Source organism: Argiope bruennichi, chromosome 4 (genome assembly GCF_947563725.1).
Source record: "Argiope bruennichi chromosome 4, qqArgBrue1.1, whole genome shotgun sequence".
In the NCBI taxonomy this organism is placed as follows: Eukaryota; Metazoa; Arthropoda; class Arachnida; order Araneae; family Araneidae; genus Argiope; species Argiope bruennichi.
The window spans coordinates 32,403,830-32,419,991 of record NC_079154.1 but is presented as its reverse complement, the minus strand read 5'-3'; the positions used below and the strand labels follow the sequence as shown (position 1 = coordinate 32,419,991).

The following is a 16,162-nucleotide window of genomic DNA, read 5'->3' as shown; positions in this document are numbered from 1 at the left end:
TAGATATGGAACATGTAAACACATGAAATCAATTTCAAAAGTACTTTAGTAGGCAATGAATGTTATGCATTTTAATAAAATAACCTTTTTCCAAAAATAAAAAAATCAATGCATAAGTTAAAAAAAATCAATGCGTAAGTTATATGGATATGCTTAGATTTAATTCATTTTTATTATGTGACATCTGAAAAACATACAGCTTAGTAAATTAAATAATTTAATTAATATTTATCTTAATTATTAAAATAATCCATTTTTGTTAAATAAAGTTAATTTTATTGTATGCCTGCTGTACAAATTTTCTAATTAAATTTTAATGAGACTTGTAGATGTTTTAAATATTCCATATTCCAGAAAAAGAATTTATTCTGGAGAAAAAATTTGTTTTAAAATCAATTAAATCAGCGATTATAGTTCATTTTGCAAAGGCTTCATCATTTTGATAGGTTAGTTAAATAAAAAAAATATCGTTATTCTTTCTCCAAAACATACAAAAATGAAAAAGATAAAACGAAATTAGAATATTAATTTAATTCTTACATCTTGGTGATAAATATTATTCGTCGAAATAACTAGTATTTTATTCCTTTAAAATATTTAATCACATTAATTTTTAATAATAAATTTTGTTGAAATAGCAACCCCAAATATATTTTCAAAATAAGTGATTTTTATACACGTTTATCTAAACGCAAAAAATAAATATTTCTAAAAATTACAAATAAAATTTAATTTAAAATTCTTATTAATTTTTCATCTTAAATAAATATTTAATTTTCAAAATGAATCCTGCAAGTAATTATGATTATCTTATTTTTCTACATTCAATTATTTTCTGATCATCAAATTATTCTTTTAAATATTTTCATCCCAAAATTAATAATAGTGGTTGAAATCAAAAACAGATAGTTAATGCCATATTGCGAAGTATAATTCTTGTATTTTCTAAATCTTCAAAATCTATCACGCGAATGGTTTAATGTGTAGATAATCATTTTTTATTATGTGTTGCTAATCTTTTGAAAATAACTTTCCAATTAATTCTAAGCTAAAAAAGTAAAAATAAATAAATAAACGAGGAATGAAATGTCCCGGATGGCTTGAGTCACATGATTAATTTTTATTATAACACAGTCGCATGTAAAATCCAAATCACGTCTAATTTTTTTTAAGTTCAAATAAAAAGAGAATATGTTGAGTTTTTTCCCCCCATTTTTGAACAAATGGCAGCGTTCTCTGACTTTTTCGTATCCTGAATACAATATAGTGTTCTTAAAATCACGGTATAGATTTGAAAGCTATGTCAGACATGCAAAGACAAGTCATTTTTGCAGCAGAACATGGGCTTATAAATATGAAAGTGCATCCTTACAGAGTCATATTTGTTATATAATAATAATAATAATAAAAGAATTTTCTCCAATATGTCTATTTTGGTGTAGTTTAATTCATTCTAATTCTGTCATTATCACGAATAAATAGACAATTTTTAGAATGATATTTTCAGATGCAGGGAGATCTAAAACATAAAGATAATTCGAAATTTCGAGATCGTATTTTTTGTTATTATTAACTACATTCAACTTCGCATGCACAAAAGTAAGAGACCTACTTAAATGAATAAAGAAATAAATAATAAAATAGAAAGAATAACCGAAAGAATTAAGAAGAAAATAAAATTCAAATTTTAACTAATTACCTGAAAACACGGACGGATCAATCAAAAATTAATCGAATTCATTTTCAAAGTACATTTGATTCTTTTGAAATTAAAAGTATTTCTTCTTTGATTTATTATGAATGTATTTACAAAAAAAAAAACAGAAAAGTTGCATAAAAGATTTTTTAAATAATTCAAATACCACAAATATTTACTTTCGTAATTACTTAACCAAAAAGTTTATAAAAACATGATATCACAAGCTGTTCTTAATGACGTCATTGTAAAAAAAGCCATACAAATAATCTTTCCCATTTCATTCCAAAATGCAACTTGCAATGGAATTTTATTGATGGAATACTATTACATCATTTAAAAAGAATTTCGAATGCAACTTGCTTTTATTTCTCAGGTGTCGTAATGTTTCATATTCCAAGAAAAGTTTGACTTCATCGAAATTGACCGCACGATTTTATAAAACCTTAAAAATATATGGGTGAAGAATTTCAGGAATTTTTCCTCTTACAATTTGGTGAAGTATAATTAATTTTAAAAGCAGCATTCAGGTTTCTGGTCAAGAACATCGATTTAATAAATATATTGTTATAAAACTATTTTTAAAATATTCCAAAACAACGTTTTGAAATTTTCCAAACTATGCGAGCAGAAAATTTGTAATGATGGATTTAAAAATGTCTCGGAATGCGCGTCGAAAATGTTAAATGTTTCAAATATTCCAGTGGAATTTCGGTAATTTCAAGGGTTAAAAAGAAAAAATAACCAAAATGCCGGAAGATGTGATCTATCTTTCATTTTATAGGCTCAATATACTCTTGAATAAAGCTAGCTTTCAGTGATTAAAATCTTGTTTAAAAAACGTCAATAATGACACTAAATACACAAAACACAAATGACAAAAAAATAATTTAATGATTCTCTAGCAAAATAAATAAATCAGCACACATGTAACCACAAAAATAACTTGTTCATTGATTCTTATAATTAGACCTCTTATTGTAAACCTGCAGAAGTTGCCCCCCCCCAAATTTTCTCGCATACCCTCTAAATTTGTCATGCCAGAAAACGCATTGCGCAACATTGGCGTACAATAGTTGCGAAATATTAATCTTTGGCGAGAATTTACCATTTTTACTGAATCCATCGTGTTCATTCTTGGGGAGTATTTTGGCGATAAATGTTATCTAAAAATAGAATTTTTGCTTTAGGCGCATTTTTCTCAATCGATGGAAACAAGATTTGAAACAAAACTGTTCATGTAATCACAAAATCCCACGCCTCATTTGATATATTATAAGCCATTGCCCTTTTGAAATATTGCATTTACATGTTTTTGAAAGTACAGACCGACAGACGGTCAACAGCTTGTTTTATATGGCTCAAAATTTTACAGAAGTTTACACTATAGATATTAAATCTGTATCTTTTTTGTAGTTATCGAGTAAACTTATATTCGAACAGCCAGACAGACAGACTTCCCTGAATGAATTTAGCTACAAAATATGATAAAAACTACAAATTTGTTGGAAAGACTGTATACCAATTTGCATCCATCTAACTCGAAGCGTTTTTGAGTTATCATTTGTCACAGACTTACCGACGGATATGTTCCAGAAATTTGTTTTTCGAACTCGGGGGGGGGGAGGGGGCTAAAACGTAGAGATCCGTCAAAATCTCGAGTTCGAATGTTTTCATGATTATTATAATTTCTCTGTACTACGTATACGAAGAAGTAATAAATGGAATAAAAATTGTTTAAAAGCATTTTCATGTTGAATTGTATCCTTCTTAAGTAAGACTGTGTATTAACGACGGTCGTCGTTCCAATCGAACCACAAATAAATGGAAGTTACATTTGGTTTAGTTTGGTTATATTAACGTCCCGTTTGAAGCAACACTAGGGCTATTTTGGGACGGACCTCGCAATTTTGAACCGCGGTGAAATGACGAGGACGACATCTGAGCTGGCACCCCCCTCTCCACACCCCACCACACCAGCGAGAAGACGTTTGGTCATGACGGATTTAACGTGCAACAGACCCCCTTACACGACGGTTCTTCGGTGGAATCGGGTCTCGAACCTGAAACCCCCCGGGTTCCGAAGCCGAGACCTTCCCACCAGGCCACCGCGGCCCCAAATGGAAGTTACAATAAACGACTTAGTAAATAGTTATGAATACGTAAGAATGAATTGTATGTTTTAAACTTTCCATTCGGATGCATCCATTCAGGGATCATACAAGACGGTGCATCATTTTGACGTTTTATTTATTTTTGCTTTAAATATGTTGTATTTGTTTTAAATTAAATTCTGATTTTCAAAAATATATCGTATATAATTAAAAATTAATTTTATTGATAATTTTTAATTAATTTTAATTGTGATTAAATTAGTAGACGTAGATTAATTTGTCGGGAAATTCAACTGAAAACATACGTTTTCCGGAACAATAAATTAAGTCCTTGTATTAGTTGAATAATTATGTATCGATTTATTCTTTAGAGTGAAAAGTATTAACCTTTTCATTGTTTTTATTTCTTTATTATCCAACTAGAGAATAATAAAGAAATCCTATTTTATTCCTATAAATCCTATCCCCTCTTATTTTAGAATTGTGCAACTATCTTACTGATTCAAATCAAAATCTACACGAGTAATGCTAATTTTTTTTTTTTTTTGTCGCGACACACTTTTAACGATTTCAACATTTGGCGACACACAAAGTAAAAGATAAGTTTAAAAGTTGTTTACTTACCTATAATACACTGTATGAAATAGTTTACGATAACTTTGAATATAAAATAAAAATAATATAATATGTACTACATTACCAACATTACGTTTATCAAGGGGTTAATTACAAGGTAATAATAAGAATACTTTTATTGAGGAATTTGAGCTTGATGCTTTTCGATAATTTCATCTATATTTAGTCGTAAAAATGACAATGCTACTCTCATATCGTCTTCTACATTTAACAGTCTCGCTCTTTTTTTTTTCGTGTTCATTTTGGTTAATAATTGAAAATCCGAATTCACACAAATAAGATGTAGAAAATTGTAATCATATTTTTAAAGCTTTTTTTGGCTATCATGGGCATCTAATATTAATCCAAAATGAATTAATTGATTCTTCCGAATATTTTAAAATTAAATCTCGACTATTAAAAAGCGAAATGAGTTCTTCCTCTTCATTCAGAGTTAATTCAAATGCAGAAGTATTCGTTATCACAAATGGATTACGAACCGAATCAATTTTTTTATATCTAAATTTGGGAAATAATGAATGATTCTCTCCTCCTAATGTTGTCAAATGCTCAATAACAATTTTATGAATAGTTTTATTAAAATATTTTGGGACTGACGCAAACTTTTCCAAATTGCCTTCCTCAGCTTTATTCTTCCATAAAGCTATTTGTTTTTGGAATACCCCACCAGTTTATCTGTTGGGTTTAATATATTTTCTTTCGGCCCTTGCATACTTCAATTTATTTTATTAAAAATAACAAAAATGTCTGATAAGTAAGCTAGTTTAGCACACCATATTTCATCTTCCAACAAATGAACAAAATCATAATTTTTATTTTGTTCAAAAAACATTTTCATTTATTTTTTTAAATTCCAGCAGACGATATAGAACTTTTCCTCTGTACCTTATACCTTATTTCCGTGTACAGTAACAAGGATTCGTACTTAGCTTCCATAGCTTGGCATAAATGACTAAATAAGCGACTTTTAAATGGTGTTGATTTTATATAATTAACCACTTTAACACATTGTTCTAGAACTATTTTCAGTTCTGATGGCAAATATTTTGTAACAAAATATTTTGTTGGCAAATATTTTGTAAAAATAAGTTTTCTTTTATAGTGCACTTTAATTTAAACAAACTTTATTCGTAATGAAAAATGCATTATAATTTTTACTATATACACTTCAAAAATTGGCGGCACACTTTAAGAATTTGGCGGCACACAAAAGTGCAGCGGCACAGTGGTTAAGAATCACTGATCTACATAATACATGTTGTTCATGTATGATACATAACTTCTGGTTTCAATTATACTGTCATTGAATGATTTAATTTCAGCTTGATAGAAAATTTAACAAATAATTCGATGCAAGTACTACAAACTGGAACGATGATTAAGGGGATAGTGAAATTTTTTTCTGTCATTAATTCACATTTCACTAACGTGGGTGTGACCTGAAGGCGGAGTTTCGACAGTTTGTGATAAAAGAGTAATATGTTCGAGACCAAATATCATCATAGAACAACAATGTATGAGGGAGTGATCCACATTAACCTCTTAACTGACTGGGTTAATTACTCGAGTGAAGTTCGTGCATTGAATAAAATTCAATTATTCACAGTCGAGTATAGTTTTATACATAAATAGTTTTGAATACATAAAATGAAGGACTCTCAATTGAATAAATACAGCAATATATTTCCAAAATAAAAGATATTTAATTAGATAGATATATAAAGTTATATATTTAAATGCAAAAACCGTTTGATTGAACACTATTGGTGTGAAAGTTTAGAACAGTGCCGACTCATATATTATCTAGTATTCTGATCATGGTTCAAAATCGGAGTTCAAAATCTAAGCCCTCGCTTTGCTCCAAAATGGGACGTTAATCCATTTTTTTTTTTTTTTTTTTTGATATTTGATATTTAATAATCTATCACAAAGACTATTTCCGTTCGTATAGACTTTTGTATAGACTTCAATAGACTTTGCAAAAGAATGTTTTAATCCTATAACAAGTTTCGATATACAGGTTACATATTAACCCTTTACACTCGAACAGTGACTCACTCCCCATTCAAGACGGTGCATTATTTTAACGTCTGTTTATTTTTTATTTTAATTGTTAAAAATATCTATAAAATGGTAAGCTGATGTGGAAAATAATTCGGGAAAATATAAATTAAAACAATTATATTTATGTTTTGGAGCAATGAACAAGTCCTGGCCTTAAGTTAATAAATATGCATCTAATTACTTTTCCGAGCGCATTGAAAAAAATTGTTAAAGGAATAATTACAAAATCATATTAATACGTTTAAACCTTATATAAATGAACGATATACATTAAAAGAAATCATGCAATTTCATTAGAACATATAAAAGCTACAAAAATAATAAGAATAAATTCCAAGAAAATTAAAGTAATGGTAATTCAAAGACAATAATAATACAATCGATAAAAATAAGATAGATTTGCTATTTACAGCAGTATTCAAATGCGTGTAATCTTTCGTGTAAGAAAAATTAGCGCATTTCTATTCCATTGCACCTCAGAACACTTATTATACAAATTTTTTTATTGAAATATATAGCATCCAAATTATTTTAAATGTTTTTCTATAACATCTAAATCTTAAAATGTGCGTTCTAGACTTGATTCCTTACATCCTTTTCTAACAACCCCCCCCCCCAAATTATCAACGTGAACGAACCGGAACTTCGCCTCCTAGACAAACCAGAATCAGAAAAATCACAGTTTGTCAGTAGATATCCTGACTTAATTGTCCGTCAATGCTACCTTCGATAAAGACATGGTGAAAAGCAAAATAAAAATTACTAAAGAAAGCTATTTTGATTAGACGGATACAACGCTCGAAGTTTATTTGTATTTCTGGAATCATTTTTATACACTTTTTTTCTGTGAAACCTGTCTGCAAATCCTTTTATACAGAGGTCAGTAGTACTTCTTTGCTGGGGTCTTTAAACTTTTACTATCACTTTCCGAATGGTAAAATTTTGCTGTCTTATATCTGAGAGAAAAATTTTGTCGCGAAATTGAAGAAGGGTAAGATATCAGAAAATAAAGCTATAATGCCATAATAGAACAATACTCAGTTATTTGGTATATTTAAACAATCTTTTTAGTTAAAATGTTATTTCTTATGAAATGATGAATTGCCTTAGCTAGCAATTTTTCATACCTTAACCTTTCATGCTTTTTCAAATGCATGATTAATTGTCTTGAATATAAAAAAGATCATGTATTATAGGAAAATAGTCACAGGGTAAGTAAAAAATAAATAAATCCAAGTAATAATATAGTCTATTTATTTTGAAAAAAGTTGCATGTAATCTTAAGGTATTTGCCAAAAATCTAGCTTGCATCTAATACAATTTCCAAATTACAACATCAAACTTTGATAAAAACTTATCTGACAACCGATGAGAAGTAATTTTTAACAATTAGATCACTCCTTTATAGGGAACAGAAACGGACACATTCATATTTTTGAATAAAAATAAGTGAAATGGGTGCAGACAATTGGCAACAATATATATTTCAGAGTTAATGTTTTTGTGTGGTATTCTAATTGTGATTGCATACAACAAGAAGGGAAAACCGAAATTTACCAAAATTCGAAATGCGACCAAAGCGATTATGTAAAACAAAATGTTTAAGCCTTTGGATTTAGAAAAGTTATTTCATGCATAATTATTCACCTAATACAAAGACTTATTTCCAGCTCCAAAACATAAACAATTATTTCAGTTGAATTTCTCCAAAAAATTCATCTACATCTTCTAACCACTTTGTAGGTATTTTTAACAATCAAAATTTAAAAAATAATAATAATAACACACAAAAATGATGCGTCGTTTTGAATGGTACCTGAGAGGAGACATCTGAGAGCAAATAGTTAGAAAATATAGTGCTGGAAAATATAGCCTTAAAATATAGAAATATAGCCTTAAAATATAGAAATATAGCCTTCCTTCACTTTTGAAAAACATTTTCCTAAATCTTTCGGTAAATCGGTAAAGTTGAGGATTTTTTTTTTTTGAAAGCAGTATTAGGTATTGCTGCTGGCGAGAGAAATGTTCTTAAGCTGAATGTATTTGCAATCCAACCATGTCCCATGTTGTATTGGTTTCAAAGTGGAAAATGAATAAGTTTGAATTTAATCCGCATCGTACACCAATATATCGATATCAAATTTGGGGCTCTATCTGTTTATCTCAATTTTACAAAATTCATTTATATATCTTGTGCAGTTTTTCACACAAATATTACCATGTTCAAAGAAATGGACGAATGAAAGAGTTTTTAAAGTGGAGGATTTGACCCCACTTTAGGATTTTCAGATTTATGTAATCCTCTATTTGCTTTTTTTTTCTTAGGTTCAAAGATATTTAAAGTATCCGAATAGGTTAGGAAGAAATTTAAAAAATCGAATATTTGTTTATATGATGTATTTTTTATTAATATAAGGATAAAACGATGAGTAAAAGTGAAATTATATAAATATATAAATTTTGAAAAAGCAAATTTTGATATAAATTTTAGAATTTATTTACAAAAACTAGGATTGTTCTGGAGGAAAAAAATTTTACAGCTTTTCATTTTTCTTTGTAACATGACAGAAAAATATGAAAAAAAAAACTCGTTCTTTCAGAAAATGCATTTAAAGTTTTTAAATGCTTATAAATAAGCATCACTTGCATGTCAATAATTTTCTATAACTTGACTTCTAATTGACACAGAGACAAAATAAAAATAACACTGAAATCATAAACGCGCCTGTTTTTCCTGCAAATAAATAAAATAATAAGAATTTTCATCCAAATTCATGCTTTTAATCTAGTCGAATACCTTAAAATGAGGACATTCGTCAAAATCCCGAGATCGAATCTTTATACAATTTCAATCGATACGTTTTCTTTGTTTCGTCTGCAAGAAAAGTAAAAAAAAACAAAACAAAAAAAAGCACTATTTATAAGAAGCAGTCTTTTCATTTTAGAGAATTAAAATTTCAACTCCATTCACTCTGAAATAGTCACAGGATAATAACTATTCTCAGGGTAACCTTCCAATAGGAAACGAAGCAGCCATTTAATGGCTTACAAAGCAGGATACCATTAAACGAGGATCCAAAAAAGGAGTAAAAAAAATCCTTGACTTCAAAATTAAATGATGAGTCATTAAATTAAATCTGTTTAATGACAAATGCATTTCTTTCTAAGACCGGCTTTAATTCCCGGACGAGATTTCGAACTCCATTATTCCTTATAAATCTCACTAATTATAATGATCTCAATGATTATGCAAAAGAAATAATCAATGTCACTGTAGCATCGCACAAAATCCAAAATAAATGTTCTTTCCAAAAATAAAGTTAAAAAAAATTAAAAAATAATGAGGAAAAATTCATTAAGAAGGAATAAAAGAAACTCGTTTATTGAAATATAAGCATTGATTTTATTTAACTTAAATATATTCTTTTCAGACTTCATTTACACCAAAGCAAGGTAGATTTAGGCATTTTAACGAACATATGAAGGATATATTATTATGAGGTCCCTTTTAACAAAATAGTCAATTCAATTTCACATTATAATAGATTAATTTAATAACCATGTTATTGCATGCTTTTTAGGAAACTACCGGTTTTCTTAAGCTTCAAACTATAGCTTGCAGAGCATCTTAAATTCTTAAAACTAAAATAATACTCCAAGCAATTTAGAATTCCATGGGCTTGTTTATTCTTTCAACTTAACTGCGTATATTACAAACATTGCCAGATTCCAGAAGGTTTACAATTGATCATCAGCTATTATACAAAAAATAAACGAAATAATATTAACAAAATATGTTTATCAAAGAAAAAATCGTTTGCTTTTACTTTTTAATAATATTTTAACAAAATAAAAATAGTCGCAATTATAAAATGTCTGAAAAGGAATCGTCTGCTAAATGTCTATTAACAGATTTAGATTATGATATTTACCGAACACATGTTAATGGTTTATTTTAAGTTAATATTTTTTACTTTCTCGCATATGAAGTATACAGAGAGGAAGTATTACAATCATCAAAAAAATTTGATCTCGAGAAAAATTTTTATTGGTTCGAAAATTTTTAGGCTGTCCTGAAACTAAAACCAAATTTTAGAAATTATATTTGTCTGTTTCAGAACACGATATTTCAAAAACGCTTTGAGCTAGATGTGTGAAATTTGGAATGTGGTTTTTATACTGAATTCGTAATTTCTAACCCATTTTGAATAAAATCCAATAATTTTCATGAGAATAAATTAGTTTTGATAAAATTATATGAAAATACAAAGTATCCGAGATAAAAGACATTTGAGTATATTGAGTATATAAATTTTATGCTTTCATTTAACTCGAACGTATGAATTCACTCGAACTAAAACAAAATAAAATCCAGTATCAATTACATCTTTAAATTTCATTATAATATTCTGCACCAATTATTTTTTAATAATTTTATAATATGTTGCTTAAAAAAGGTTGCGTAGTTTTATAATTTAAAAAAATAATTTAAATCACGTCAAGTTCTATCCAGACGTTCGGCTTTTTATACTCATATATTTATATTGCATTCGAAAGTTAATTTATCATGTTCCTATGTTGTTATTATTATGTTATGTTAATTTATTATGTTATTTTACATCTGAATCTGGGAATTTTTTTATATATAGATATAAAAAATTACATAAAATTATTATATAAAAAATTTATATAAATTATATAAAATATTTATATAAAAATTGCGAAATATGAGAAATTCAACTCTCGAAGGAGATAATAATTGAAATACTTTGCCAATTTATTAGAATTTTCTATGCAAAACTACTCTTGTATAAAAAATTAATAAAAATTATCAAGTGTAGGAAGTTACAAGGGAGGGAAAGAAGTTCCCAAAAACTGCATTGCCTAAAAAAAAAATTTTTTTAACCAAGCCTACCAGGCCTCTAAAGGTTTATTTCATCAAGGAAGATAATCATATTAAATAAAAATATGCATAATTTACATAAATTACGAAATAATCGTTGCAGAAGGAAAAAAAAATATTTGTGCTATTTGTTTTACAATTATACATAATAACTCAATTCACTTCACTGATTCACAATCGAAATAATTTTGAATCTAAATAAGAAGATCCGTTTTGTTTGGATTTAAATTCTTCAAGTGAATTCGGCATTAAGGCAATTATTGGACATTCAAGTTTTAATAAATCGATTTTATACCAAATACAAATAAACATTTTTTATATTTGATAGAATTAAAAATTTATTTAAAAAAAACATTTTTTTAATATTATTATAATTAATAGCATTGAATTAATCTTAAATTCGCTATGAAATATTCAAATTCTCCAATTATTTTTTTTCTTTATCGGGGAATTAAATCGCATCAAATACAAAAATTCACAAAAAAATCTTTCAGTTAACTCGTATGAAAGTAATTTTATAACTACACACATCTGAATCAATTTCATTGAATTACATTGCAAAACAAGTTATAACATGAAAATGTACAAAAAAAATCTAATAAGTCGTCCACATGAAAGCAAATTTTGAACAATATGTAATCAAAATTCACAAAATATTTTAGAAAATTCGAAGAATCAGAAGACATTTGATTTTCAAAGTATGGGTATAATCAGCAGTTACCTCTTTATTTCAAACATTAAATAAATTGATTTATCACATTTTATGAATTTAAATCAAAGACGCTTTATATGTTTTTGGAGAGGGAGAGAATTCAAAATGCTACAATAAATCTTAAATCAGATACATGTCAGCTAACTTTATGGCTAAACTAAAGAATGCAGTACAATCACTATATTATAATTTTTTAAAGACGAGAAATTGCCAAATATGGTAATTTAAGTTTATTATTTGGTTAATATTCGGCGAGTTTTCTTTTGACACGACCTGGAAGATATTGGCGTCAAATTCGTACCGAGTTCTTTAGTTTTACTAATAACGTCAATTAATTAACAGCTCTAATGATGAAAATGAGCTTATTAAGGAAATAAATAGTATTCAAGAATTTTCAAGTTGACCGTATACAATTCAAATTCTTCAAAAAATAATTTTAAAAAATTGAATCGAAGTTAATTATTTCGAAGTGGGAAAGTTCGTAAAATCTTATTTAAAATCAGTGGCAGATCGAAGCATTTTGCGGGTCAAACCTTTTTCAACAAGCTAGTTACTTAATGTGAGTTAAAAAAAACTGAAGTAATAAAGTACTTAAGAAATAACATTAATTATTAAGTAATGATTTTTTATTCACAATTAAACGAGTTATTATGATTAGATTACAAAGAAATAAACATCAAACAAATACAACATATGAAATTATTAATTAACAAGACCAGATATGCGCAAGATAGTAGCTCAATTAATCGAATTACTAATATTCCGACATTTGATAAATAAGTACTTAATTTTTCTTTCTTTAATTAATCAATAATGTCTGCTTTAATTAAATTTATGTAGTAATTATTTTAATACATAAATTATTTTAAATTATTAAATGAATATCTTTTATTTTATAATTCATAGAATTAACATTTTTATAATCTTGTTTATTTGGCAATTAATCGATTTCTCTGCAGCAGTCTACAGGTATTCCCTTAGGCAGCTGCCAATTTAGAAATTAGTTTCTGTTTAAAATAAGAACGTTTTGCAAAACGCAACAAAATGTCTAAAATCGGGTATTTCGATTTAAAAGTAATTCAGAAAATCATTATGACACAAAATCAGAAATCGTATAAATTATATACTTCTTTCTTCATTTCGACTTCAACATGAATGGTCCTAACATGAACTAATTAACAGATTTTCATTCAAGTAATCAGAAACCATTCTCCTATGCGATACATCAAGGATGACAAGTAACAACCACAAATATGCAGCCCTATTTTCAAATCACTTGCTTAATTATATCACTCTCGAGGTAAAGCAAGACTGACTAGTCAGACCTTGAATTCTGTGTAAACAGCTTTCAACTGAATTATTTATGAAGGATTTAGCGGAATGCTTTATAAATATTTGCCTTGAATATCTTCTTAAAATATGCAGAAGCAATTGCGTGTGTAGAAGATGCCAATACATGCAATAAAATATTGTTATTAAATCGGTAAAAAAAAATTAAGTGTTAATATTGTGAGAACTGCATGCTAATACGGATTTTAAAAAACGAACAAATTCGTAAGCGCTATAAAATTTTTAAATATAAATAATTTTACAGCAAGTCTACTGCTTATCTTTAAAGAAATGCTCAAATCTAAATTTACGATAATGTCTTAGTATCAACTTGCACTCTTCTATTTTGGTTTAAATGGAGAAATAAACGCAATAATATCTATTCAACAGGTGGTGAATACCCCCTCCCTCTTTTTATCACCTACAAGAGTGATGTTGAGCAAGGGTTAAAGAGTATCCAGAATATAAGATTTCAGTTATAATTGGATTCAGAAAATGAAATAAACGTACAATTATCCTATCACCGCCGTCCCCTCAGCAGATACAATTAGGCGAGTGACAGATGCCACCCCCCCCCCCCACACACACACCTTCCTTTTCAGGACCCATGCTCAGGATGCACACAAATATACTAATAGCTAATTATTAGCACTACTGGTTTAAGAATTGCTATTTAAACAAATCAGCATAATTGAACGTAAAATTGACTTAATAATCTTCTGCAACAGTTCGGGACAAGGTATTAAAACCTCACTATATAACTATCAATGGCGGGTTTAAATATTTTGGCAATCTTAGATAGCATATATTATCAGGACTTGCTTCTAATAAGAAGGTCAGCACATTTTTAACGCATTCATGTATTATTAAGGATCAATAAATTTGTATTTTTACAAAGCTATTAATTCGGCAACTACGAAAATAAAAATTTTTAATCGGCCTGTTTATGGAACCCTCTCAGCGTATTGGTCCTAGTTGAAAATACGACGCTGTTTTTTTTTTTTTTTATTCGATTAGCCCCTAATAGCACACAACGCACCAATATTGTAGCGATATTGGCCAACATTCAGAATATCATACATCGACATGGAGATATTGTACAATGTCTTGTGCTAATAGGGCCATCAATCAAATAATAAAAAAGCAATAAATAATATCAAAATTGATGCTATCTCCTTTGGCTGTTCAAAATATTTTTGATTGTTTTCACGATGATGAAGTGAAATAACATTACAGTTGAAATAGTTCAAAACGAGTAATTTATCATCTTCACTGAGAAAATGGCAAGTTATAATGGTTCCAATTTACTGTGTGCACTGCCATGTTGGAAAATAAACGAGCTTTTAATTTACGGAATACTTTGGATTGTGTTGATTTAGTTAAACATCATCATACACGTACAAAGATAAAGAACTTTTTTAAAGAATTAATTATTATAAAAAACAAATACAAATCAGTTCAAGTATTAATGTTTTATTCTTAACAGAAATTTGATTTTAGATGAAAAATAATAGAGGTTTCTCGTCAGTTTATTACCAAACAACTCTTTGATATAAATTTATCATAAGCTATTTATTCTATTGATAAAACGTAACTCAACCAGGTATTGTTTAGTTTTATCATATCAAAAAGTCACATAATTATCAAACGGTGACTCGTCTAATGCATATTCTGATGCATTATCAGATAATTCCAATAAATAAATAAGCGTATCAATTAAAATATCACAAATTAACGATCATCAGCTTAATTTGTAATAATACTAATATTCGCATAACAAAAAAAAACTGTGCCTCTAAAATATTTCATTTTGCATTTTAATCAATAAAACAGATTAAAAAAATCTAATTTTTACAACTTGTTCTGTCGATTTAAAACGAAATTTCTTAATTTACCATTTTCTGAATACAGATTATAAAATATTCAAGACATTGGATGTTTGTAAAATTGCAAATTCCTATTAGATTGGATTTTTATACTCGGGTCGTTGATTCATCTTTAAATGCATAGATTCTAAAATTGTAATTTTGGTAATTAATGCATTTTATCTTTTAAGTCTTCAATAGAAAATTTATATATGCTAAATTAGAGCAACATCATTCAGATGTTTACAAATATTAACCAACAATAAAATCAATTTAGCAATTCTGCAAAAAAATATTAAAATAAATTTACCTTATAAGTGGTATCCACTAACTTTGCCGTGCTCTCGGAACTATCCATGTTTTGCAGAGGTGGTTTTTATCCAATCAAAAAAATTCTAAGCGCGGCAATTTAAACGAACATCCACGACGCTGGTCGAATTTTTGCAACGAAGAAAAACGGTCCAAGATTTTATCGCAAAAACGCATCAAACTCAAGTCATCTATCTATTCTACCTGATGGGAGACGATTTGAAAAGCTCGTACATTACACAGATGATAACATGAAGGGGTGCAAAGTCGAAATGAAGAGCAACAGGTTGCCGTAGAAACACGTGCTTCAGCGAGAGTGAAATGATGCCAGAAGAACTACGCCAAATTCGTCGCCAACACAGCTGAGACAAGTAATAAATATTTTGGTAAAAAAACAAAGTCGTTTGGTGAAGAAATACTTAAAAAAATATGCGGCTTATCTCAAATACCGCAAGTTTCAACGGAATATTTTGTCATATGTTTGTCGCATTTTAGTCTAGATACTATATGCTTATGATTTTTAACTTCCTGTTG

General features: G+C 28.1%; 1 protein-coding gene across 1 annotated transcript in view; it reads right to left on the bottom strand.

Moving 5' to 3' along the window:
* LOC129965590 (brain-specific angiogenesis inhibitor 1-associated protein 2-like protein 1) overlaps positions 1-15,905 on the bottom strand; it is a 132,760-nt gene extending 116,855 nt beyond the window's left edge. The window contains exon 1 of the mRNA XM_056079619.1: positions 15,630-15,905. Coding sequence (XP_055935594.1) covers positions 15,630-15,677 — 48 coding nt within the window. The 5' untranslated portion in view covers positions 15,678-15,905. The remainder of the gene's footprint in view (positions 1-15,629) is intronic.
* Between the last annotated feature and the right edge of the window lie 257 nt (positions 15,906-16,162).